The 26,658-nt window shown below is 37.5% G+C and overlaps 1 protein-coding gene and 1 non-coding gene across 7 annotated transcripts in view; one reads left to right on the top strand and one right to left on the bottom strand.

The window, feature by feature from the left end:
- The window catches only part of DPP8 (dipeptidyl peptidase 8), a 54,985-nt gene that overhangs the window by 5,443 nt on the left and 22,884 nt on the right, over positions 1 to 26,658 (bottom strand). For 3 of the 6 annotated variants that reach the window (XM_030875238.2, XM_030875240.2, XM_030875236.3), the window contains 13 exons: positions 23,086 to 23,196; positions 22,298 to 22,426; positions 21,681 to 21,742; positions 19,606 to 19,706; positions 18,764 to 18,941; positions 17,719 to 17,878; positions 14,119 to 14,198; positions 10,669 to 10,821; positions 10,051 to 10,186; positions 8,805 to 8,950; positions 2,799 to 2,945; positions 1,437 to 1,589; positions 28 to 170 (listed from right to left, as the gene is read on the bottom strand). In XM_030875238.2, the coding sequence (XP_030731098.1) occupies positions 28 to 170; positions 1,437 to 1,589; positions 2,799 to 2,945; positions 8,805 to 8,950; positions 10,051 to 10,186; positions 10,669 to 10,821; positions 14,119 to 14,198; positions 17,719 to 17,878; positions 18,764 to 18,941; positions 19,606 to 19,706; positions 21,681 to 21,742; positions 22,298 to 22,426; positions 23,086 to 23,196 (1,699 nt within the window). Of the gene's footprint in view, positions 1 to 27; positions 171 to 1,436; positions 1,590 to 2,236; positions 2,389 to 2,798; positions 2,946 to 8,804; positions 8,951 to 10,050; positions 10,187 to 10,668; positions 10,822 to 14,118; positions 14,199 to 17,718; positions 17,879 to 18,763; positions 18,942 to 19,605; positions 19,707 to 21,680; positions 21,743 to 22,297; positions 22,427 to 23,085; positions 23,197 to 26,658 lie in introns of those variants that run through there. The other 3 variants (XM_060294110.1, XM_060294113.1, XM_060294111.1) reach the window with 3 other exon arrangements.
- Positions 21,013 to 21,085, top strand: TRNAV-CAC (transfer RNA valine (anticodon CAC)). Its single transcript has one exon. It is a non-coding gene; the product is annotated as a tRNA-Val (tRNA).

The raw sequence follows: 26,658 nt of genomic DNA, 5'->3' as shown, positions 1-26,658 counted from the left end.
AATTTTAATTTTAAAGCTTAAGCTTACTCAGAGGGGAATTTTTCTGCTTGCATGGCCACAGATCCTAAGTAATAGCCCTGTTCATTCTGGTCAGGGTGACCCATATAACGTTCCGTGTAGCCTGTATCATAGAAGATCCACAGAGTGACTGGGGCCCCAGCAATAGCAACCTGCATAAGATAACAGTGACAGTCAAGTGTGGTCCAGAAAAGAATGGCTAGCACTGAGAGTCTGTAACTGCAAATTTACAGGCTAAAATTATCCTTAGGCTTTAGCCCCATGACTGGAGCATACATGGTCTCAGGCAACTCAGAAAATCAAAGGGGAGTGCGAAGGTCAAGAATTTGATACTTTGTGAGTCAGTTAGCTTCATGTTCCACAGATGTGCCACACACCAAATCCTTAACCTGGGCTAGATGAAATATAAACATGGGCCTCTGTTAAAAGGGGAGGCTGAACTAGAACATATGAATGCCTCAGTGTAAATTTATTCCTGCTCCTGGGGAAAAAAATATGGGACAAGTGTCAGCTTTATATAGGAAAAAGCAGTCTTTTTTTTTTTTTTAGCTTCTGTTGGCAGTACAGAATTTAAAACAATGAATGAAATATATTTAAGCACTAAATACTTGCCTCATTTTAAGTCTCCCACACACAGTTTTATATTTAAATATTGATTTAAATACTGTAATTACTTTCTTGACAGCTGCAAGCCTGGGAAAATTATGGCGGTATTCAGAGTTCATTTTGTGGTTATTATAAATAAAGATTATCTGAATATACATGTAAGAACAAAAACCCTATAGTTTTTATTCTTAAAAAATAAAAAATTTTCACTGTAAAATAAAATGTTATTGAAATATTAAAAAGAAAAATGCCACTCATAATTCCCATTCCCTTAACAACTGTTAGCATCATTTTATATTTTCTTGTAACATATTTTTCTAAGAAGCTGTTTATAGAATTGGAATCACTGTTTACATATTTCATAGTTTATTCATTCAGTACAGATTTACTTAGGACCGACTATGTGCCAAGCATTGTGCTTGGCAGCTGAGGATACAGCATAGGGCAGACAGATCCCTGCCCTCAGAGGTTGTAGTCCAACAATTACACAAATAAGAACAACCCAATATGAATGTGTGTTTTACTAATCATGACTATCTCCCATAATCTTTGGCATATGTCTATAAATAGCCAGTAACTGATCAAGTTGACAATTATTTTATATAGATAAATGTAGATAAAGATACGTAAACATATCTCATGAGTTGACAAGATATATCTATTATTTCACACGGCTATTAAACACACAAACCCTAACATTTCACAGTACTGTCAACTCTGTAAACCTTCAGAAAATTTGCATTTCCTCATATCTCAATTTATAGAAAATTCTACGCTTATTGCAAAAAGGAGTACCATAGGAAATCACATACCCTGAATATATCTGACCTCTGCATTAATGCCATCAGGGAGAGGTATCCTCCATAGGACCAGCCATGGATGCCCACACGATCTAAGTCAATGAAATCATATTGAGAGGCTAGATATTGGAGTCCTTCCACCTGATCGTCAATTTCTATTTGACCCTGTAAAAAATGGAGAGCATTTCACTGATTCTGATAAATAAAAATCTTATTATAAGAGTGCTTTTAAAGCTGATAGATGTTCTTACTAAAAATACCTGTAGTTTTTTTAGATAAGAACTCATTATCAATGGAAATTCTGTTGCTCGAAAAAAAAATTTTTAACTCTAGAGATAGGAGCCTATAGCTTCTGTTGCTAGCCTGTCCTAGAGTTTAGTTACCCCTTAGTCATAAAGTTCTTTCCTACTGTGACCCAAAATGTCCCTTGCCGTATGGGTATTTCCCATTTCCATTTGTTCTGTTGTCTGCTAAGAGGTCAGCATCTTCCTTGTAACAAGCCTTCCTACACCCAAAGATAAAAAATTAGCCCCCTTAAGTGGTTGACTAATATTACCTCTCCTTTTTAAAACTTAATGTAATAAAGCAGAGGGAATCACTCTTGACGCATTATCCTATTTCCCTATCACCTACCTCTAGGAACTGAACATACAATTTCTTTGAAGTCCTGTATAGTCCTAATTCCTATCGCCACCACCCTGTCTGTATTACTAGGCCTGCCAGTGCACACAATCTCACTTCACTGAGCCAAAAACAAAAATAAAAACAAAAACTTACATGAGAATACAACATAAGGTCAAAGAACTGGCTGTGGGAGAAAATCCCCATGTCTTACTCAGCATGTCCAATACACTGGCAAACACAGTAACTGCCTTACTGTGCAAAAGGAACATCGGATTCTCATCATTTCCCAAAGCAGCAGAAAGGACATGGGGCATCTCTAAAAGGTAGCATTTAAAGCTTCCTGTAGAGAGAAAGAGGCTTGTCACAAGGAAGGCACTAACCAGTTGGTTTCTCTCTTCACAGAGGACAGAACAAATCTCAATTATTCCTAATAGTGTACAGGATGCTGAAAACTAAATGGACTGGCTTGTGGCTAAACTGGACATAAAAAATAGAAAGAGAGGGGGTTTCTATATAAAAGTGGTTCTATCTCAGCTCCCCAAATTTACATATAGGTAGACATGAATAGCCTAGTGAATATCAAGTTGTACCTTCCCTCCCACCCCCAAACCATAACACATGCTCACATGCACACACGTGCACACACACTCACAGTGCCTTCCCCCAACTCCTTCTCTGGGATTTCACACTAAACAATGCACCAAAAATTGTAAATGTCTTTAAAAGAAAAATGTTTGTATGTTCACACACCATTTTATATTTAAAGGCGCCTTCAAATTTAAGCCCTCGGTGACAGGATCCCCTGTTGTCTATCACTACAACCACGTAACCCAGAGAGGCTAGGGTATTCAATCGGAAATACTTGATTCCTTTAAACCGATTATTCACCAACTGCACCTGAGGAAGAAATACAACTTCAGTGAAATTTATTATATGGCAGCATACAAAAGCATAAGAGAGGCAGGATGCTGCAAAAAATAGAAAGTTTAAATTTTTAACATTATTTTGCCTATAAAATGAAACTATTTTCTTGTGGCAAGAACACAACATGAAATGGACCCTCTTAAAATTTTAAGTGTACAATACAGTATTGTTAATCATAGGACAATGTTGGACAGCAGATCTCTAGAATTTATTCATCTTGCATAATTAAGAATTTTTTATGCCCATTGATTAGCAATTCCCCTCCTCCCCCTCTCCCTGATTTATTTATTTATTTATTTATTTATTTTTTGCGGTACGCGGGCCTCTCCCGTTGTGGCCTCTCCCGTTGCGGAGCACAGGCTCCAGACGTGCAGGCTCAGCGGCCATGGCTCACGGGCCCAGCCTCTCCGCAGCATGTGGGATCCTCCTGGACCGGGGCACGAACCCGTGTCCCCTGCATTGGCAGGCGGACTCTCAACCACTGCGCCACCAGGGAAGCCCTCCCTGATTTATTTTTATTTTTTAAATTAACTTATTTTATTTATTTTTGGCTGTGTTGGGTCTTCGTTGCTGTGCCTGGGCTTTCTCTAGTTGCAGCGAGCGGGGGCTACTCTTAGTTGTGGTGTGCGGGCTTCTCACTGCAGTGGCTTCTCTTGTTGCAGAGCACGGGCTCTAGGTGTGTGGGCTTCACTAGTTGTGGCACGCGGGCTCAGTAGTTGTGGCTCGTGGGCTCTAACGCACAGGCTCAGTAGTTGTGGCACATGGGCTTAGGTGCTCTGCAGCATGTAGGATCTTCCCGGACCAGGACTTGAACCCATGTCCCCTGCACTGGCAGGCAGATTCTTAACCACTGCACCACCAGGGAAGTCCCCTTATTTACTTTTAAATTAAATCTTTTCATGTTCATGTTACTTCTTTTCTTTCTTAACTTCACACTCAAAGTTCTGAGGAATTACTGAGTAACTACAGACTTTAAAATTATAACCTAGATACTAACTACATACAAGATAAGTGATTTAACCTACCCCATAGAAAAAATTACTAAAATGATTACTTCTACCCTGAGGAAGAATTGTATCATTCAAATGACAGAATAAGATCATTTTTTCTCCCTACCTGTCTCTTCTGGGATTGTCTCTGACCAGTAGAGGGAAAACTGAAGTATTTTAATGAATTACTATGACCAGTCAGCTTCTTTTTTCCTGCTACACAAATCAGTGCAAAAGGTAGAATAATTCTTAAATATCTTTATTGCCCTAGAAACTATACTTCAAAATGACTGAGAAATTAAATGTAGTTTGGGCTTTACCAGAAATATACTCTCTGGTGAAAAGAAGACTTTAATTAATGGGCAGAAAGTTACAGAAGTTCAAGGTTTGGTGGATACTAAGGTAGATAATAAACAAACAAAAAAAGGTTCTGGCAAAATTGAGGAAGTGTTCTCTGGCTGAAACCAATGGGAAAACCAAGCCAGCCAGGAGTTAAAATAAACATCGATGCTGTCTTCACTCAATAAATACCTACTGAGCATTGAATGGGCTAGACTGGCAGTGGCGGTATAAAGAACCTTCTCCTTTTGAACTTTCGGATGTTTAGCGCCACTGCAACAACTGTCAAACTGGTCTTTCTGTTTCTATACTTGTCCTCCGTATAGTCTGTTCTCACAGCAACAGGATGATGTTTAAAAATGTAAATCAGGTATGACTTTATAGCTTTGGTCCTCCTAATGGCAGGGGGTTTAGATCAGAGTAAGATCTAAACTCCTTACCACTGCCTTTGAGACACTACATTATCTAGCTCTTGGCTATTTCTGTGACCTCATCTCATACCATTTCCCCCCTTGAGCACTGCACTCTAACCTTACCACTAACTATATCAAGTTGGTTCTAACCCCAGGACACATTAACATTTACTGTTCCCTCTGTCTACAATGCTCTGCCCTCAGATCTTTAACATGGCTCATCCCTTCTCATCCTCTGCAACCTCAGAGAGCTTCCCTGACCTTCCAGTCAGAACCCTCATTTTAGTCACTTTGCCATCCTCTTTCCCAACAATTATTCATAACACTTCCATTATATGAAGTTATATAATTTATATGTCTGCTTGTTTATTATTTTCCTCATTAATCTCCATGAGGGTGGGACATTAGTCTGACTTGTTCACTGTGGTATCCTCACTGCCTAGAATAGTGCCTGGTACATAATAGGAACTCAGTAACTATTTGCTGAATGAATGAAAAACAGAGACAAGAGAGTGATGTTTTCCCTGTCTACCTCGGGAGGAGGGGTTTGGTGGGCAAAAGTGCTTGTTTTTAAAGGGAGGGAGCTGAAAAAAGAAGTATTAGGCAAGGAACACATATATGAACATATAAGAAAAATAACTCACTTCTTTGCCTGCTGTCAATCACAGAAGATGGCCTCAATTGCCTGATACAACATTCTCCCCCAGAGCCAGTGTTTCTGCCTTTGCAGCCTCCAGGCCTGCTTCTTCTTAGAAGGAGGTACTTAAACATAATGCCCTTTAGCACTAAGAATTCAGAAGTTTTCTTCAGTATCAATTCTTCAAAACCTGTGTTCTGCTATTTTAACTTGCTCTCTTGTGCATTTATGTTTGCAGAACAGTGTCTGGCACATAGGAAGTATCATAAATATTTGCTAAATAAACATTTTTTTTAAATAAACATTTTTAAACACACTACTGTTATCAATGAAAAGTTTAAAGAACTAAGCCTTGATGACTTTAATGGGAAATATTTGTTGCTTTCCTTGGTTTCACTTTTGTCTGACTACAGACGTTGCTGCATTTAGCGATGAAGTAATTCACCTCACGTTATGAATTGTGGCATTGTTGTTATTCAAAAGATTCCCACTTTGGGGGATTCCCTGGTGGCGCAGTGGTTGGGAGTCTGCCTGCTGATGCAGGGGACACGGGTTTGTGCCCCGGTCCAGGAGGATCCCGCATGCCGCGGAGCGGCTGGGCCCGTGGCCGTGTCCGCTGGGCCCGCGCGTCCGGAGTCTGTGCTCTGCGACGGGAGAGGCCACAGCGGTGACAGGCCCGCGTACCGCAAAAAAAAAAAAAAAAAAAAAAAAAAAAGATTCCCACTTTGACCTGAATATACACCAAGAAAAAAAAGGTTTGGACCACTTATGTGATTTAATCAAATTTTGCAAGGTTATTGTGTGCTATTAGAAAGATCTGATCTTACATTATGGAGCCTCTTCGTAACTAATCCACATTGTCATCAAACACAAGGATGAATGACCTCCCAGTGGGTTGAAGTGCCAAATGCATTCTATCATGCAAAGTGTTATGGGGAAATCTCCCTGCAAACTGAATAGCAGATTCTCCTGTGGCCTCACCAAATTTGAATGCTTCCAAAGAACACTTTGAGAAAGAAACTGTTCTATAAGTGCAAAAAAATGCAGTTGTATTCATAAAGTACTCCAAACAATTAAAGAATTTTGTTTTTACTGCACGGCGAGGACTTTATTATGGTAAAACATGCATTTTAACCATTTTAAGTGTATATAATTCAGTGGTATTAAGTACATTCACACTGCTGTGCAACCATCACACTATCCATTTCCAGAACTTTTTCATCATCCCAAACAGAAACTTCAAACCTATTAAACAATAATTCCCTATCCCTCCCCAGTCCCTGACAACCTCTATTCTACTTTCTGTCTCTATGAATTTACTTCTTCTAGGTACCTCATACAAGTGGAAAAATATAATATTTATCCTTCTGTGCCTGGCTTATTTTACTTAGTATAGTGAGCTCAATGTTCATCCATGTGTAGTATGAGTCAGAATTTCCTTTTTTTTTTTAAAAGGCTGCATAATATTCCTCTACATACCACATTTTGTTTACCCATTCATCTATCAACGGACACTGGGGTTGCTTCCACCTTTTGGCTATTATGAATAATGTTGCAATCAACACTGGTGTACCAGTATCTGTTTGAGTTTTTGCTTTGAATTCTTTTGGGTATACATCCTGAAATGGAATTGCTGGATCAGATTATAATTCTATGTTTAACTTTTTGAAGTACTGCCATATTGTTTTCCATAGCAGCTGCATCATTTTACATTCCCATCAGCAACATATTAGAGTTCCAATTTTTCTACACCCTCACCAATATTTATTATTTTCCTTTTTTTTTTTTGATAATAGCTATCCTAAGGGGTGTGAGGTGGTATCTCATTGTGGTTTTGATTTGCATTTCCCTAATGCTTAGTGATACTACCTTTTCATATGGCTTAGACTTTTTAAACTTAATTACTAATATAAGGAGTCCTTTAGTATTAAAAATATAAATAACCAGCTAGTTTTTATAGTGTGTTTTCCACATATCTTATATATCATTTCTTCATTGGGAAGGAGAAACACCCTTCTTACTTAGTCATAATATCAAAATAATATAACAAAACATGTAAAGTTTCTGAGCGTGTCCTGTAATTTGTCTCCTGAATTTCTTTGTATTACACCTTTTATTTATTTTTATTTATTTTGCAGTACATGGGCCTCTCACTGTTGTGGCCTCTCCCGTTGCGGAGCACAGGCTCTGGACGCGCAGGCTCAGCAGCCATGGCTCACGGGCCTAGCCGCTCCGCGGCATGTGGGATCCTCCCGGACGGGGGCACAAACCCGTGTCCCCTGCATCGGCAGGCGGACCCTCAACCACTGTGCCACCAGGGAAGCCCTGTATTACACCTTTTTTTTAAATGTACAAAGATTTAGTTCAAAGTTTTTAAGAGAAGTCTAATTTAATTCTTTCATAATTTATGTGTAGATGACAATTATACAAATGTGAATCACGTTTTGTTCGTAAAACACACTAAACAATGGCAAAGTGATTTAACTTGATATATGACGGTTATTGCTGAGATGTTATGGCTTATGTAGTTACTTTTATTTTTTGGATAACTTTACATCTAGATACATTTCCAGATCTGAATAACTGGGTATAATTATAAAGGATATTTACTGAGTCCAAGGGAGTTCTATTAGAAAAACATTGTAATTATATTCTAATTTCTACAGGGTCTCAATGTAAGATATATAACCAAGATTAAACATTAAAAAAATTACCAATTTACCAACTCACCTATCCAAAATACTTTACTCTGACAGTAAAATTTGCTTAATATTCACATGCTAATACTTAAGGTGGAAACAAGAAAATCAAGGTGTAAACTTCTTACAGTGCTGAATAGTAGTATAGCAGTTGCCTTAACTAGCTGATAAAAGTATTATAGCTTTCTTGAGAGATGTGGCCTTAGAATGAAGAGATGGAATTCATTAGGCTACCAAGGCTTTCAAAAATATCTGTTAAGACTCTTTATTTACCAAGACATTTAATTATTTAAAATCATTTCCAAAACAAGTTCTCTACCTACAAAACAACATATTTACCTACTGACATACTACATTCTCCATGACAGTTATAGTCCTCACTGTAAATTAAGAAACTGACATTGAGGGAATTCCCTTGGCGGTCCAGTGGTTAAGACTGTGCTTTCACTGGCGAGGGCCAGGGTTTGATCCCTAGTCGGGGAACTAAGATCCCACAAACCGCATGGTGTGGCCAAAAGAAAAAAGAAGAAATTGACACTGATTTTCGAGTTAGCTATCTAACAAAACCCAGCTTCCTGAACTCCTAAATTGGATAATTAGAGCATAAGCCAGAGTCAATAATAGCAGAGGCTCAGCAATGTTCAAATCTTAACTGAAACAATTGACCAGACATTTAAAAAACAAATCACCTAAAAAAAAGAAAAAGAAAATGAAAAAACACACACACACACATATATGTATGTAAATATGCCCACCTGAGGACCACCATATATAAACAGCACAGTCGGGTATTTCTTTCCAGGTTGTAGATCATGAGGTTTGTATAGCATCCCATACAATGTAAATCCAGTAGTGCTTTCAAAAGAAAAAATTTCTGGAGGGGTATAGTCAGGAAGAGGACCTGAGAGGAGGTAACACAGTCTGTATAAGGAGTTCTTATGGGAGCTCAGCAATCTGAGAGCAAGGAAAAGATACTATAAACCCACCACCCTATACACAAATAACTAACCATTCCCCCCCTTCAGATGATAAGCAAGAAATCAAGCACAAAGTTATCTTTAAAAAAGGAAATCTAATGAACATATCAAATTATCCACTTGAGAAGCAGACACAAAGTATTATGAATAATCCTTGGAGCCCAGGAGGTATTTACATGCAGAACACAAATACTTTGTGCTCAGTTTGTGTAACTTATTGATGGTTAAGCCATATATCTGATGGGAAACTGAAACCACAAATTAACTTAATTAATTGGTTTTCCAAAGCGATACAGACCTATACTAAATCTGTGTATACTGGATGATGTTACAGTTTAAGCAGAGATCATCACCATATTACAAATCCTGATTGTGGACATCAGAACATACTTATACCTTGTGGATTTGCACTAATTTCTTAATCCCTTAGGAGGTATTTATGAGTGAAAATACCTAACAGGAAAAAAGGATTTGGGGACAAAATGAATTAAAAGATATAAAAAATTAGTCCATTCTTCATGTTTAAGAAATCAAGCATTTTAAAAATAGGTAATTCACAGTGCTCTTCACTCCCATACAGAATGAGTGTTCTATCTTTTATTAAGATGGCCATTACAAGTGCTGTAGAAGTTTAAGAAAGTGACCAGCTGGGTATTCCTTAAAGCTGCAGCTTCCCTTCCCAAGTGTCTTACTAGTTCAGTATATATTATCTTCAAATTCAGTTGTTTATCTGGGAACTCATCCAAACATGTGAATAAATCACTTCCTAGCTGGTATCTTGACTATTTTAATCTTATTTTCAAAAAGGCCTTCCAGACTTGCTCCTGCCTGGAGTAGGAGGTAACCAGTCTTATTTGATAATTGATAGACTAGGAGGGATGGGATCAATCAGGAACCCAGCAGCTCAGGGACAGGTGGTGGTAAGAGACGGGAAGACTCTGTTCAGGAAATGTGGACATATGACACAGGTTTAGTGCCCTAATGTACTAATCCTACTTAAGATCAGGCTCAGGGAAATGAGTACCTGCTGAATCCAAAATGGTGGCCCAAAATTCCTTTGTTTTGCAGGTTGGGTCATCTTCAGGACTTGAGAGCTTGTAAAGGGACACACAGTGTGGATTCTTCTGGTTACTATACTTACTTATAAAGAAGTCACAATGCTAGAGAAAGGAAAAACAATTACTTTTCCCCAGGGAAAAGTAAAAAAGGTTATCTGTTGCTACATGTGCACTAATGCTACAGCTGGAGTATGGTTAAGAGTCTGACCATTTATACACATATACAATTCTAAAGTTAAGTATAAGGTTTTTGCAGGCCAACTTCACCAATTTTCACATTACTGAAAAGGAGTATTACATGAATAGAGGGTTGTTTTTTTTTTGCGGTATGTGGGCCTCTCACTGTTGTGGCCTCTCCCGTTGCGGAGCACAGGCTCCGGATGTGCAGGCTCCGGACGCGCAGGCTCAGGGGCCATGGCTCACGGGCCCAGCCGCTCCGCGGCATGTGGGATCTTCCTGGACCGGGGCACGAACCCGTGTCCCCTGCATCGGCAGGCGGACCCTCAACCACTGCGCCACCAGGGAAGCCCGAATAGAGGGTTTTTTATATGACAGGAAACCCTTTTCAAACAGGGACTTAATACCCGGCTGATGCAGCAAGAGTGGGAATAGCCACGGTCGGTCAGCCTTGTCACCTCTCCAGGATTTACATAACTGACCACGTACAGGTGATGTTCTAAAGGAGAGTCTTTGGTGCCTTCAAAATATACCAGCTTTCTGACTTCATCAACCTGGATCTGTCAAAATAACAATAAAAAAATCAGTGCTAGTATGACCTTGGCAAGACCAGTAAGTTAACAAACAATATCCAATTTTATTCAAATCATTTGAGCCACCCTTTGCCTTGTGCCTCTTTAAAAAATCTGTCACCAATGTTAGTAAGCTTGAGTTGGTTTTGCTCATGTCTTATAGCTAAGAATAGATCCTGTCCAGAAGGTAAAAGGATACCCAAGTTGCATGCTACTGGTAGTTTCCTATATGGTTAGAATGTGTACTTTTCTTAAAATACAAAAATTATTTCATTAAAATGACAATCCTTTACAGAGAAAAAAATACCTATATTACAGCTCAGGTCAACCATTCATGCACACTTAAAAGAGTTTAATTTTAGCATCCTATTTCTCAGTGCAGCATTATCTTAGGCAGTGCTTCTTTAGTTTTTTGTACAAATTTGTAAAAATTTCTTATCTATTGGGTTGGGGAATAACTGAACTCAATCACTCAATCAGTTTCAATACTTATAGTTTATAAATAAGTATGAAGGATCTTTTAAGCCTTCATTCAGAACTCAAAATAACTGCAAGTATACTCATAGCTGAATTCACTTAATATTCTTCCTAAATTACAGTAAGATTCTAAATAAATGGCTTTTATTGTTCCTTTTCAAAATCTTCTAGCAGCCTACTCAAATGATGTTTAATAAAATTCAAACTGTGTGGGCTTCCATGGTGGCGCAGTGGTTAAGAATCGCCTGCCAGGACAGGAATAGAGACGCAGACGTAGAGAATAGACTTGAGGACACAGGGAGGGGGAAGGGTAAGCTGGGATGAAGTGAGAGAGTGGCACTGACATATATACACTACCAAATGCAAAATAGATAGCTAGTGGGAAGCAGCCACATAGCACAGGGAGATCAGCTCGGTGCTTTGTGACCACCTAGAGGGGTGGGATAGGGAGGGTGGGAGGGAGACGCAAGAGGGAAGACATATGGGGATATAGGTACGTGTATAGCTGATTCACTTTGTTATAAAGCAGAAACTAACACACCATTGTAAAGCAATTATACTCCAATAAAGATGTTAAAAAAAATAAACAGTCAAAAAAAAAAAAGAATCTGCTTGCTAATGCAGGGGACACGGGTTCGATCCCTGGTCCAGGAAGATCCCATATGCCGTGTAGCAACTAAGCCTGTGCACCACAACTACTGAGCCTGCGTTCTAGAGCCCGCGAGCCACAACTACTGAGCCCGCGCACCTAGAGCCCGTGCTCCACAACAAGAGAAGGCACTGCAGTGAGAAGTCTATGCACCCCAACAAACAGCAGCCCCCGCTCACCGCAACTAGAGAAAGCCCGCGTGCAGCAACGAAAACCCAACACAGCCAAAAATAAATAAATAAAATAAATTTATTTAAAAAATTCAAACTGTTTTATACAGCAAAGAAAACACAAGTACATTTCTAAAAGCAAGTATTTTTAAATGCCACATTTTCTCCAAGAAGTTTCCTCTTAGTCATTATAAACATTTTCTTAGCATGCATGGATAGAGAAATAAACACAGTTGACATTAAGTAGACCTATATGACATAGACAGAAAGAATACAAAGGATAGGAAGTGGCAGAACAAACATTCATGAAGCTTCACAGGTATGTGTTAATCTGTGCAAAACGTCAGGACTGGTTCTGCTCTTGACCTAGCAGTTGGAAATCAGGCCTCTCAAAACTGCATAAATAACTGGTTAATTCCTCACTCCCCTTTTGTTTCATGTAGCAACTTTACATGAAACACCTGAGGGTTTCAGCATCACATGAATATCAGAATCGCCTGAGGGGCTTGTGAAACAAATTGCTGGGTCCCACCCCCAGACTTTTTGATTCAGGAGGTCTGGGGGGCGAGGGGGGCCAAGAATTTGTAGTTCTAAAAAGTTCCCAGGTGATGCTGATCCTCTGTGGTCCAGAGAACACACTTTGAGAACCCTAAGGGGCACATGGGTTTAAAAGCCTCAAAGATTTACTCATCACGGTCATTAGAAATCTTTGGGTGTGAACAGGTCACTGGCAAAAGTAAAGAAGGGAAAGGTAACTTAAAAAAAGTAAAGCAAGAATAGACAGAAAATAGAAGAGTAAGAAAGAGAGACACAACCACATCACATAAATAAGCATGACATAAAGAAGAAAATTGATGTACATTATGGCAAGTAGTAGAAAGACACTTAGGTTGCCCAAATAAGGTTCAGATCTGCATAAATACAATTTTGGGGATTCCCTCAGTATTGTCCAACCATTACACAGCATGAAGTTTACATTAGTGTAAATTTTTATTATCAGAACTTAGAATTACACTGTAACATTTTTCTCAGGTGACAATAACATCCAAGGTCCCCAAAGAGAAAAAAATATATTGAATATATAACCAAAAGGTCATGTGACACTCTCAAGTGGAAACAAGACTTTAAAGGTCGCCTATTATATTCTAAAGTTTTTGCCAACAAAAACAAACCTGGGACCTGGATCTTCATTCTTTCTCCTTAATCACCTTGGGGACTACGAGTGACTTCTATAGTAGCCAGTATATATAATCCTTCAGTAAATCTCCGAATCAATTTGAGGAAATCACAGGCCTTCACTAAATCCTGGTAGCATACATCAACTTAACTGTACGTATCACACATAAAGGATGGCTTTCTTAGAGATCTCATGAAACTGACCACCTAACTGAAAGTTGAAACAAACACAAGGTACTATAAAAGGCAAAAGAAATAAAATTAGAATTCATTGAATTACTACAGAAAGCCATATACCGAGAGTGAAACAGAGGGTGGATTTCCCTCCTCTTCCTTATCAATCTACGCTCTGTATAAATGTTCATCAAATTCTGCAGGTGGTAGATGAAACTTCAAATTTGTGAGATAAGATAAACAGGTGAATGAAACAGCATCACTACTTCAGAAGTAGTAAATGCATTTTCTAATGTAGAAATGACACAAGTAGTCTATAAGAGATTTAGAAATAATTTTCAAACTATATCATAACTCACTTTTGCTAGACTCGAAAAGCATGGACCAGCCCTTTCCTTATTAAGTAGCAACACTGTATTTGAAAATGGTGACCTTTAGTTACATCTAATACTAGGGTTATAAAATGGGTAAGATTTATAATTTAAACTAAGACTCTTCTTTTCCAACAAACTGGGTTCTTTTAGGCCCTAAAAATATTTTCAAAATACTGGGGTCATAGGAAGTTGCACTACTGATTTTTAGTACTGCATACACACAGCTGATGTTGACTAAATATATCAGTAGAATAAAAGAACATACATTAGATCCATGCCGGCCAAGAACTTCCCATTCACCGCTGGTAATTGCTATTTCCTCTTTGACAGGGCACTTGAAATCACCTGAAGATAAACATAATCATAATTCAGCACTCTACACCAGACTACAAGCAAATGAAACAATGAAAAATAGTATTCTAAACTCTTTTTTCCAAAAAGTTAACACTGAAAAATTCAAAGTTATGTCTGGAGTAATGAAAATGTTTTGGAACTAGATAGAGGTGGTAGGTAGTTGCACAACTCTGTAAATGTACTAAATGCCACAGTTCATTTTAAATGTTCACTTTAAAATGGATAATGTTATGTGAATTTCACCTTATAATAAAGTCTAAAGTTAAAAAAAATTCCAAGTTATGAGTCTTCATAATAATAATGGAATAATCCATGTAAATAAAGTGAAAACAGCAAAATAGATTGTTACGGCAGACAGAAAAGAATTCAAAAGCACTTGCATTCCTAGACCCTTGGTTAGAAAGATAAAAAAATCTAATGGGTCAATAAGGCATTTCTTCCAGAAATGCAACAAACTACCTAAGAAGCCAGAAAGGAAAATTTTAATACAACTGTTTTTCATTTGCCAAAAACAAATTGGGTATTACCATAGTCCATACCAACATGTCTCATTTATCTTAATAAGATTCTGTCTTGGTAGATGAGGCTCTCTCAGTGGGCTAAGGAGAAAGTTAAAAAAATGGAACCACTGCTCTATGCCTAGCTGCTACCAGCTCTGGCTCTGGGGAGTGACAGCTGAGGACAAGCTGAGATGGTGAAATGATACAGGATCTTAAGTAGGGTCCTACTCAAGTTAAAAAAAAATAGACTCCTTTTCTTTTTCTTAGATACAAAAATTCAACTTAGTACTTTAAATTTTATCACCAGAAAATAAATATTATTTAACATATAATAAATACTAATTGGGACTTCCCTAGTGGCGCAGTGGTTAAGACTCCGTGCTCCCAATGTAGCGGGTCCGGGTTTGATCCCTGCTCAGGGAACCAGATCCCACATGCATGCCACAACTAAGGAGCCCACCTGCCGCAATTAAGACCCAGTGCAACCAAATAAATAAATAAATATTTAAAAAAATACTAATTGTTACACATTATAGACATTCATGGAAGAAAGGAGGGAAGAAGAAAATAAAATAGACATCAAGAAAAGGAGGAAGATCTGGAGCAAGAAAGACTAAGTATAAAAGAGGGAAACGGAAAGAAGAGGTAGACGAACTGAGGGGCCCAGAAACAGACACTGAGAGGGAAAAGAAGCTAGGTGTTCTGAGAAGAATGTTAGCTAAGGTGACAGTTCTTATTCTTCAACAGGAGTATAAAATTTTAAGTCATCATCTTTTTATCACTGTCCCAAGAATGTTGTTTTAGTTAATTAACTACTATTCAAGCTCTTTGACCAGTCTTCATCACTAAACTTTCCAGAATTCCATAAGTAGATTTAATTTCTGAACAACAGAGGAACTGGTAGGGGCAATTTCATGCTAAGGGCCAAGTTAAACTAAGGCTCTTAGGGAAGAAATCTCCATCTTGGATATATAAGCTCCTGTGTGATTAAAAAAAAATTAGGCTAAGAGAAGAAGCAAAGTCATAGACAGTATTTACTTTGCTGTCCTACGATGTAGCTCACTGTTTCCCAAGTAAGAATGATATTTAAAAGACCATGTTGAGGGCTTCCCTGATGGTGCAGTGGTTAAGAATCCACCTGCCAATGCAGGGGACATGGGTTCGAGCCCTGGTCCAGGAAGATACCACGTGCCACGGAGCAACTAAGCCCATGCGCCACAACTACTAGAGCCCATGAGCCACAATTACTGAGCCCGCATGCCCCAACTACTTTAGCCCGCATGCCTAGAGCCTGTGCTCTGCAACAAGAGAAGCCACTGCAGTAAGAAGCCCGCGCACTGCAACGAAGAGTAGCCCTTGCTCACCGCAACTAGAGAAAGCCTGCAGGCAGCAATGAAGACCCAACGCAGCCAAAAATAAATAAATAAATTTATATATATATAAAAAAAAAGGCCATGTTGAAAAAACAAACAACCCACTAAAAAGTCGGCAGAGGATTCAAATAGTTCTCTAAAGAAGATATACAAATGGCTAAGCAACATGATAATGTTACTAATCATTAGGAAAATGCAAATCAAAAGCACAATGACATACCATTTCACACCCACTAGGATGGCTCTTAGCAAAAAAACCCCCACAAAACAAAAACGAAACCAAAACAAACAAAAAAAACTACACCCAGAAAATAACAAGTGTTAGCGAAGATGTGGAGAAATTTGAACTTCTGTGCACTTCTAATGGGAATGTACTAAGGTGCAGCTGCTATGGAAAAGAGTATGGTGGTTCCTTAAAAAATTACAAAAAGAGTTACCATATCCAGCAATTTCGCTTCTGGGTATATACCCAAAAGAATCGAAAGCAGGGTCTGAAACAGATGTCTATCCACCCATGCTCATTACAGCATTATTCACAACAGTCAAAAGGTAGAAGCAACCCATCTGTTCATGGATAGGTGAATGGATAAACAAAATGTGTTTCTGTATACAATGGAATATTATTCAACCTTAAAAAGGAAGGACATTTTGACACATGCTACAACCTGGCTGAACCTTGAAGACACTATGCTAAATGAAATAAGCCAGTCATAAAAGGACAGACCTGTATGATTCCACTTATATGAGGTATCTAGAGTAGTCAAATTCATAGAGACAGAAAGTGGTTGCCAGGGGCTGAGGGGAGGAAGGAATGAGAAGTTACTTATTTCCCACTAAATCGGGTATTATTTATTGGATAGTTTCAGTTTTGGAAGATGAAAAAAGTTCTGGAGATGGATGGTGGTGATGGTTGCAGAACAATATGAATACACTTAATTCCATGAAACCGCACACTTAAAAGTTAAAATGATAAATTTTGGTTTGTATATTTTACTACAGTTTTTTAAAAATGGCTATGTTGAGTCTGTTAAGTTACAAATGGCGGTAAAGCATGTAACATAACATCATTAAATGTCTACTATTCCAAAACAAACTCTATATTATTAAAGTAGAAAACCATAACTCAATTTTTTAAAAACACAGGAGTATTCAATGTACCATTTCATTTTTCCTAGGCTTACACATTCTGTATTACATTTCCCAGAAGGAAAACCATCACTTTTTAAAAAGAAACTAACTTCAGTTGACATAATATTTAATTTCACTTTGGGAAACATAATTATATCAATCTGAAGAGCTATGCCTATATATCAACTTCAGTGTAGATGCAGACAGTATAAAAAAAATCTAGTATGCACAAATATCTAATAACTTCGTAACATTTTAAAACTAGCTTTTTTAATCTAAAAATTATATGAGCTCACTTTAAACAAAATGTATAGTTAAGGCAAAAACAGAAAGTGAAAGTAAATAATCCCAATACCCAGAGATTACCCACTATTAATAGTTTATTATGTATCCATCAAGAACTTTGTCCTATGCTTATAAAGTACACAAAAAAAGACATTACATTACCCTGCCCCTCCCACCTTCTGCCCCCAACGTTTTCCTCTTTTTAAATAAAAAAGGATTTCTTACTTGGGGCAGGCAGCCCACCACTGGATCGTTTGTATTTGCTCTCCTTTAAAATGGATGTGATTTTATATAAATGACGGAAACCTGTTTTGCATTCAGAGGCAAAAATAAATTCAATTTCATCTTCATGACTTTGGGGAAAAACATGAAAGATGTCATGGATCTGTAAAATGAATAGCTTAATTTACTATACACATTAATGAAAATACTACATAAACAATTCAATTAAGCGAGAGAAAGAAGAATTACTTGATAAACATACTCTGAAATATAAATGTCAGGCTACGGTGTATGGTATATGTACAATTAGAGATTTTGCCTAGGCCTTTCACGTTTCTCTTACTTTAGTCAAAGACTTCATCTATTGAGAAATAAATGTTTCCAAATGGAGAAAAAAGAAAAATATGACCAAAAGCTGTTTCTTACTCACCATCTCTGAAATTCTTTGAAACACGGCACGAAGTTTAATGATATAAATCTTATTACAGAAGTGATGAGGAAAAATGTCTTTTACTTTTCTTTTCCAGAGAGAAATATTCTAACAGTTCAAGGGAAAACAGATGTTCATCTGTTTTAGGTGAATCATATGAAGCCTATATTCAGCCAGGGAGTGAGCTGGCTTTATTTATTTTGTATCTTGTTTAAGTTTTTTCCACTAAACTAGAAAATGAAAAATTCAATCCTAAACTGTTATATTTTGGTATAGTTTGCCAACTTAAAAGAGTTAAAAGAGCAAGTCTTTTCTAGACAGGATTCTTGTGGTCCTCTCAGAGGCACTAATGAGGCTGTGTTTTCATTATCTGATGTGTCCAGAAACAAGGGCAATTCTGCAGCCAGGGAGATGTCATTTCAGTGGCATCTACCTTTTATGTACAAACCATTACCCATTCTGGAACCAACATTCCAATCTAAAAATGTTCAAACTAAGCAAATAACATTCAAGGTTACTTTGAACTCAAAAAATTCATTTGGATAGTTTCCTATCGAGCTTCATTTGCTTTAGCATTCTGAGAAAATATTCAAACCAAGTACAAGAAAACATGCATACATTTATCCAGATGTCTGTTGTTTCTTCATAGATAATCAGTGGCGTCACAGAGTCAGGTACTGACTCGATGAGTCTCTGTCTTTCCATGGCATCATCTTCTACTGGGATAAATAATTCAGGTGAGATCAACACTATCTGTAGGCGAGTTTGGGAGCGATCTAGTAGGATAGCCCACGCACTATTTAAATAAACAAAAGAAAAGCACAAAATAAAGCACACTCTTCAGAAAATGAATATTCCACTAATCTTTCCCCTAGCACCCATCAGTTATTTCTATAATCACAATGAAAGTATTGCTTTAGTATATGTTAAATTATCACTTACAAACGGCTAATTAAAAGTATTAGCTTATTCTACACTTATTTTTAAAAGTTAAGCTTGAGTAGAGTTTTTAAAAGTAGTTTTCTTTAAATTTCCAAAATCACAGATGGCCTTTGAAATTGTTTTCTCCCTTTAATGTCGATAAATGCCTCGTGAAACTCCTGTTGTCCACATTAGACACAGGAACTACATGTAATCATCTTCACATAAGGCTCTACAAATGTTTCTGCTTAATTATTCAATTAAAAAAATACATACTTATATGTGAGCCTAAAAGTCATACAATTTAACCACAAATAACACTGTGAAACTGTGACTGGCTAAGAGACAGAATTAAAATGCAATGCACCTATGATTATAGGATTACAAGTCCACTTAGTTCAGGAAAAATTCTTTGTGCAGAACTATCTACACTTCAAATTTACATGTGAAGGCAGCTCCAACGGAAAGGAAAACCTAACAGCACAGACAGTTCTGGGTCCTAAATTATTTGTAAAGAAGTGGCAATTTAACATACGCACTATTTTCCCTCTGGAGTCCATCCAGCTCTGGCAATATATTCAACTCCTTCAAACAGAATCTCAAAAGGCTGAATTAGTTCCTTATCTATGACATCTATAAGCTATTAAAAAAGAAAAAAGGAATCTAGTTATAGAAAACTGAGATAAGTAACTAGCTTATTGGTCTACTTAAATCACTATCTTTAACAGCATACTTTTTCAGTCTTAGGTACACAGGATTAACAAAACCAGCAGTAAGTCATGGGTTATCTATACTGGTGCTCTTACACCTAAAAAGTTCTAACTACAAGAATCAGCATAGTCTAAACGTCTTTTCCCGTGAGTTTATACTAACAGAACTCTTGATAATAACTGGTTAAATCAGATTTTAATCACTTTATAGACTCTAGTATCTAAGAAAACTAATAGTCTGTAGTTCCTTTTATTTTAGCTTAAAATACTATTTTTGTAATATATTAGTGAAATGGTCCTGAGTAAGCAAACTTTTTTCCCTTAATAGTCTAACACAATTTTAAATATACTTTTAAAAAAATGGACAAAGGATCTGAATAGACAGTTCTCCAAAGAAGATATACAAATGGCCAATAAGCACATGAAAAGATGCTCAACATCATTAGCCATCAGAAAAATGTATCAGAAAAATGTAAATCAAAACCACAGTAAGGGGGCTTCCTTGGTGGCACAGTGGTTAAGAGTCCCCCTGCCAGGGGACACGGGTTCGAGCCCTGGTCCGGGAAGATCCCACATGCCACAGAACAACAAAGCCCGTGAGCCACAACTACTGAGCCCACTGCCGCAACTATTGAAGCCTGTGCGCCTAGAGTCTGTGCTCTGCAACAAGAGAAGCCACTCCGGTGAGAAGCCCACGCACCGCAACGGGGAGTGGCCCCTGCTCGCTGCAACTAGAGAAAAGCCCACACCCAGCAAGGAAGAACCAACACAGCCAATAAATAAATTAATTAATTAAAAAAAAAACAACCACAGTAAGGTGCAACTTCAAATCCACTAGGATGGCTAGGATAAATAAAATGTGGTATATCCATACAATGGAATATTTTTGGGCGATAAAAAGCAGTGAAATGCTGTTACGTGGTGCCAACATGATTAGTGCTTGAAAACATGATGCTAAGTGAAAGAACTCAGACTAGATACTGTATGATTTCATTTATAAGAAATGTCCAGAATAGGCAAATCCATAGATACAAAGTAGATTAGTGGTTGCCCAGGGTTGTGGGGCATGGAAAGGTTTGGGGGTGATGATTAAGGGATGTGAGTTTCTTTCAGGGGTAATGAAAATGTTCTAAAATTGACTGTGGTGATGGCTGCACAATTCTGTGAATATACTAAAGGCCATTTTAAACTTTAAATGAGTGAATTGTATTGTATGTGAATTATATTTCAGGGACTTCCCTGGCAGTCCAGTGGTTAAGACTCTGCACTCACAGTGTAGGGGGCCCAGGTTCGATCCCTGGTCAGGGAACTAGATCCCACATGCCACAACTAAAAAAGATCCTGCACGCGGCAACGAAGACCCCACGTGCCACAACTAAAAAGAACCTGTGCAGCCAAATAAATAAATAAATATTTAAACTGTGTGTGTGTGTGTGTGTGTGTGTATATATATATATATATAATTATACTTCAATAAAGTTGTTAAAAAAGTCTAACAGAGAAGACTTTTTAAATTAATTTTGTGTGCATTTAGCTTATAAGCATCTGTCCAAATGGAAAGTAGCAGTATTAAAGAAATGAGGGATATTTAATCTACTGTAGACATCTATTCAACACAGAAGGTGACTCACCAGTTAGTAACCACTATTTAAGAAATACTGATCTGGAGAATTAACACAGGCAAAGAGGAAAAATACTGGAAAGGAGTGGTAAATATGCATATCCCTATATTCCTATCTTGGGAACCAGCAGAAAGTTTTCAAAGTAGAAAATTAGGTCAACCTGAAATCATGATCTGTAGATGTCTCAGCAAGTTCAACAAGTCCAAAAAATAAAAAAGCATATCTAAAATCTCTACTGACAAACTAGTCAAATGATACAAAAAGTTAACATTTTATACTTACCCTTCCTTCAGCATCAATCAGTATTTCCGACATCTTAAAAGTGACTTTTGGATTTGCTGTGCCTTTAGAAAGAGACATAAATGAATAGTAATGCATATCCAAAATTATTCAAACGAATTTTGCCAGATCAATCCTTTTTATACTTTAGTCAAATGAGGAATGTTGCATATAGTCAGGACTTTATTGCATAAGAATCTCAAAACTCCTTTTCAATTCATAATTTTTAATATGGCTATAAAAAAAAGCTGAAAAACATCAAGAGTTAGTTCGTAATGAAGGGGAATTCGTATCATTTCACAATTGAAATGCTGTAAATAGCAATATGGGAAAAAATTACTAATTTATTAAGAACATAATCCCTTAAAAATCTTTATTTCCTAGCAAAAGTACTTCTTTATTCATTTCTTGAAATAATCAGTTTTGTGCACTTCCTCACCTTTGAAATAATTAAAAAGGATCAGCCTGTAATTAAAAAACCTACTTCAGAGACACTTAAACAATCCATCCTTACTAAATCTGTAAAATATCCATGTTGACCATACCTTTGGATGAATGCAGAAAGAATCTTGTTTGAAAAGCAGGAATGAGTGAATATAAATGCCAATGGAATACAGTACCTGTTTTAGGATAACGGAATGAATCTGCCCTCCTTGTTTCCAACATAGGGGATGTAACATGAATAATTTCCACTTCGGATTCATCATTTTCTTCATACAGAATTCTAAGAATTTTACTGCCACTGGGAGCTTAAAAGGAAATTAAATATTGAAAATTTAGGAGAATTATGCCAGAAAGTAATCATAATCGACCATTCCCTCTAGTATTATATCTCCCATAGCGAAAAACAGTTTACACATAAAACATGCTGCCTTTTATGTATAGAGTATATGTACAATGTATTAAGCTAGAATGTAAAACAAATTTCTAACCAGATCACAGTCAAAAAGTTTGAAAGCTACTGCTTTAGAGAGCTGTTTCTCAGCTAGTAAAATCCTTGTGAATACACCAAGAAAAAGGAGGAATTTGTGCTCTTTTTTTCTGATCCATTCATGCACTAATTTGGCCATCTGTTCATGCAGACTCTAGTCAATCCTATGTTTTTTATAGCAACTCCCATTAAGGGGTGGTATTTTTTATTTTGCCACCAATGTTGCCACCAACCAGCTTCTAGATGAAAAACTGGCAAGGAGAGTTGAAGGACTTGGGGTACTGAACCACAATACACCTGTTTTTTATGAGAACTCCTTATGGTGAGATATAGCCTGAATATTCTAAATAACTACTGGTAGGATCCAATCTTCATCACTTCAGAATCTATTTTAAGAATCTGTGCAGTTAACTAATTGGTAGTTGAATCTCATAATACTTTAATTGACCTGTAATATATTATTTTGAAGCCTCTTACTTGTTTCAGCTTCTGGACACCACCAATAACCAGAATATCTATCAAATTCTTCTTGAAGAACAAAGGTAGCAACTCCAGCTGATCTTGGATCCTCTTCCATGTTGGCTAGCTCTAGACAAACATAAAAGCAAAATTATCACAGAAGTTCTCTATCTTTTCATAGGTACAAAGCAGAATGATTCCATTTATTCTGAAAGGCAGCTATAGTATAGTGGTGAACTGTGGAGCTAAATGGACTGAATTCAAAACTGAGTTCCATCATTTACTAAATGACTGACCCTGGACAAAGCACCTGATCATGTTCCACTGCAGTACCCATTTATAAATGGGAATAAGAACCTACCTTATATGGTTGTTATGAGGATTAAATGAGTTATTTTACATAAAGTACTTAGAAAAAAGCCTGAGCCATAGTATGTGTTCCATAAATGTTAGTTATTATTTTCCCATTTAGCTAGGACCATGGGAAAAAGAATACATGTAAAGGGTCATGGTGACTTTTTACTCTCCTACACAGAGAAGCACATCTTTAGACCGAGAATGGGGTCTAACAGATCATGTAATTCACCATTTCTCCTCCCTCCCCTTCCTCTTATTTAACCAAAGCAGATGAGCTTTTATCTGTTTTACACCTAGGTTTCCAGCAAATAGTCTGAAGGGAACTCTTGCTTTAAAAACAAAATCTAGGGATTTCCCTGGTGGTCCAGTGGGTAGGGCTCCACACTCCTAATGCAGGGAGCCTGGGTTTAAGCCCTGGTCAGGTAACTAGATCCCACATGCATGCACGCCGCAACTAAGCCTGCACGCCGCAACTAAGACCTGGCGCAGCCGAAATCAATCAGTCAATCTAAAAAACTACAAAGCCATAATTATGTAAGATTTCATGACATGGGAAAATGTTTACAATATACTTGAATTTAAAAAAGCATATTACTAAATGACATGTATACTGATTCCACTTATAAAAGTGTAATACAAATACATATTTTTTAAAGTGTCAGGATATAAATCAAAATGTGGTCCTCTCCAAATAGTGAGACTATGAACAACCTTTTTAAAAAGAATTGCTTTATAATTTACAAAATCTTAAGTGTACTGTTTACTCTGAAAAATGCATATACTTGCATAACCACACGCTATCAAGACACAGAATATTTCCAACACCCCAGAATGTTTTCTCATGCCCCTTCCCAGTCAATGTCCATTCCTGCCTCAGAAGCAACCACTGATCTGATTTCTATCACCATAGGTTAGTTTTGAATATTCCAGAATTTCATGTAAGTGAAATCATACAGTATACACTCAGCAACAAACACAGTATGTTTGTTGCTGAGTGGTATTTCATTGTATACCACAGTTCTTTTATCCATTCATCTGTGAATGGACATCTGAGCAGCTTCTAGTTGCTATTATGAATAAAGATGCTATGATTATTCTTGTGTAAGAATCTATGTGGACATGTGTTTTCCTTTCTCTTGAATAAAGACCTAGGACTGGAATGGCTGGGTACTGTAAAAAATTTATCTTTAAATTTATAAGAAACTGCCACACAGTTTTCCAAAGTATCTGTATTATTCTATACTCTTACTAGCAATGTATGAAAATTCCTCTCCAACATTTGGTGTTCTAACGGGTGTGTAGTAATATCTCGCAGTGATTTTAATTTTATAGGCAGGTTTCACTGTATTATGTTCTCTTATCTGTATTTTCGGTATGTTGTCTGAAACAAATGTGCAATATGAACCAATGACCCCTTATCCAAAAATTTTGAGTCCAGAAGTGTTTCGAACTCAGAATTAGGGGGATTTTTTCATATTCATACATCTACGCATAATTATGTCACTCTCCAGCAGGGTAATCAAATACCCTGTATTCAAATATACTAATATTCCTGCAGCAAATTTAGGAATAGGCACACTAAGTAGGATTAAGATTATAAATATCCTCAGGTCAGTTCAGGTCAGGTTTTGCCACCAAATGAGTTTTAGCACCAACCTAATGAAAACTAACCTCAGTTTTCAGAGTTCCTGAATTTTGGAATTAATGATATAGCCAAAACCAGCACTCAGTTTCCTTGGATCTTTCAACTACTCCAAAGTTATACCTTCCATACTGCTTTGTATTTTGTTCTCCTTTAGATGTGAAACTATGTATCGCTCATTTATATCTCCCTATCACTTACTACAGACCTCAATTACTAAGATTAATTAGATGAATAAATGGTATCATCTTGTTCTCCCAATGAGATATGTCCTTTGAGAGTAGAGGTTGGTATTAAGTTACCTTTAAATTCCTCTATTATAGGAGGCAGAGAATAAACAAATGCACATGCCAACCGACTACACCCACCCCAAAGGGGACTTTCACGTGGAAACCTACTGTGAATAAGAGGGGTAAGAGTGATGTTGCTTACCCTCTACCTACCTTTCTATCTAGGGCTTCCCTGGTGGCGCAGTGGTTAAGAATCCGCCTGCCAATGCAGGGGACACGGGTTCGATCCCTGGTCCAGGAAGATCCCACATGCTGCGGAGCAACTAAGCCCGTGCGCCACTACTACTGAGCCTGCGCTCTAGAGCCCATGAGCCAAGACTACTGAAACCTGCACGCCTAGAGCCCGTGCTCTGCAAGTTACCACAGCGAAGAGTAGACCCTGCTCGCTAAAACTAGAGAAAGCCCGCGCGCAGGAACAAAGATCCAATGCAGCCCTCCAAAAATTAATTAGAAATTTAAAAAAATGGTCTATTTCACATGTTCAAAAAAAAAAAAGCAGTACACTATTTCCCATCTTTCATTTGTATAAAAGCTTTGGAGAAAAACATACACATCTTTTCTGTGCTTTCAGTACTGCTTAGCATTATTATAGTCACTTGAATAAAAATTAAATATTTCCACAATACAGAAAGTTTTATTTTTCCTATTAGGACAAAATAACTAAGCAGGCTCTGCAAAAAGGGGAGACAAATCTTTAAGTAGTTCTTATAGTGTGTACTAGATTTTTCTGTTTGTTTCCCTAAAAACAAGATTAATTTTTAAAATTAAATTTTATTTTAATCAGAACAGTTTTGGGACTTCCCTGGTGGTCCAGTGGTAAAGAATCTGCCTTTCAGTGCAGGAGACGCAGGTTCGATCTGTGGTCGGGGAACTAAGATCCCACATGCCACAGGGCAACTGAGCCCGTGAGCCGCAAACTACAGACCCCACGCGCTTTGGAGCCTGCTCACCACAACTAGAGAGGGAACCCGCACGCCACAACTAGAGAGAAGCCTGTGCACCGCAACAAAGAGCCCGAGCACCGCAACGAAAGATCCCCATGCTGCAACGAAGATCCCGTGTGCCACAACTAAGACTCTACACAACCAAAAATACAAATTAAAAAAAAAAAAAAAAGAACAGTTTTGGGGAAAATTCTGCTGGTCTTATTAGGCTAAAAGAACAACCAGATCAGAGGTGCTACTGTTGTGCTGTCTGAAAATGACCCTTAAAACAAGGGAGCATTATATAGGTGGTACATACCAGTTATCCACTGTACTTTTGTCTTTTTTCATTTTAAAGATTTAAGTTTAAAATATAAAG

This window comes from Globicephala melas, chromosome 2 (genome assembly GCF_963455315.2).
Source record: "Globicephala melas chromosome 2, mGloMel1.2, whole genome shotgun sequence".
NCBI classification, from domain to species: Eukaryota; Metazoa; Chordata; class Mammalia; order Artiodactyla; family Delphinidae; genus Globicephala; species Globicephala melas.
The sequence above is the reverse complement of the archived record's forward strand: the minus strand, read 5'-3'. Positions and strand labels throughout refer to the sequence as shown.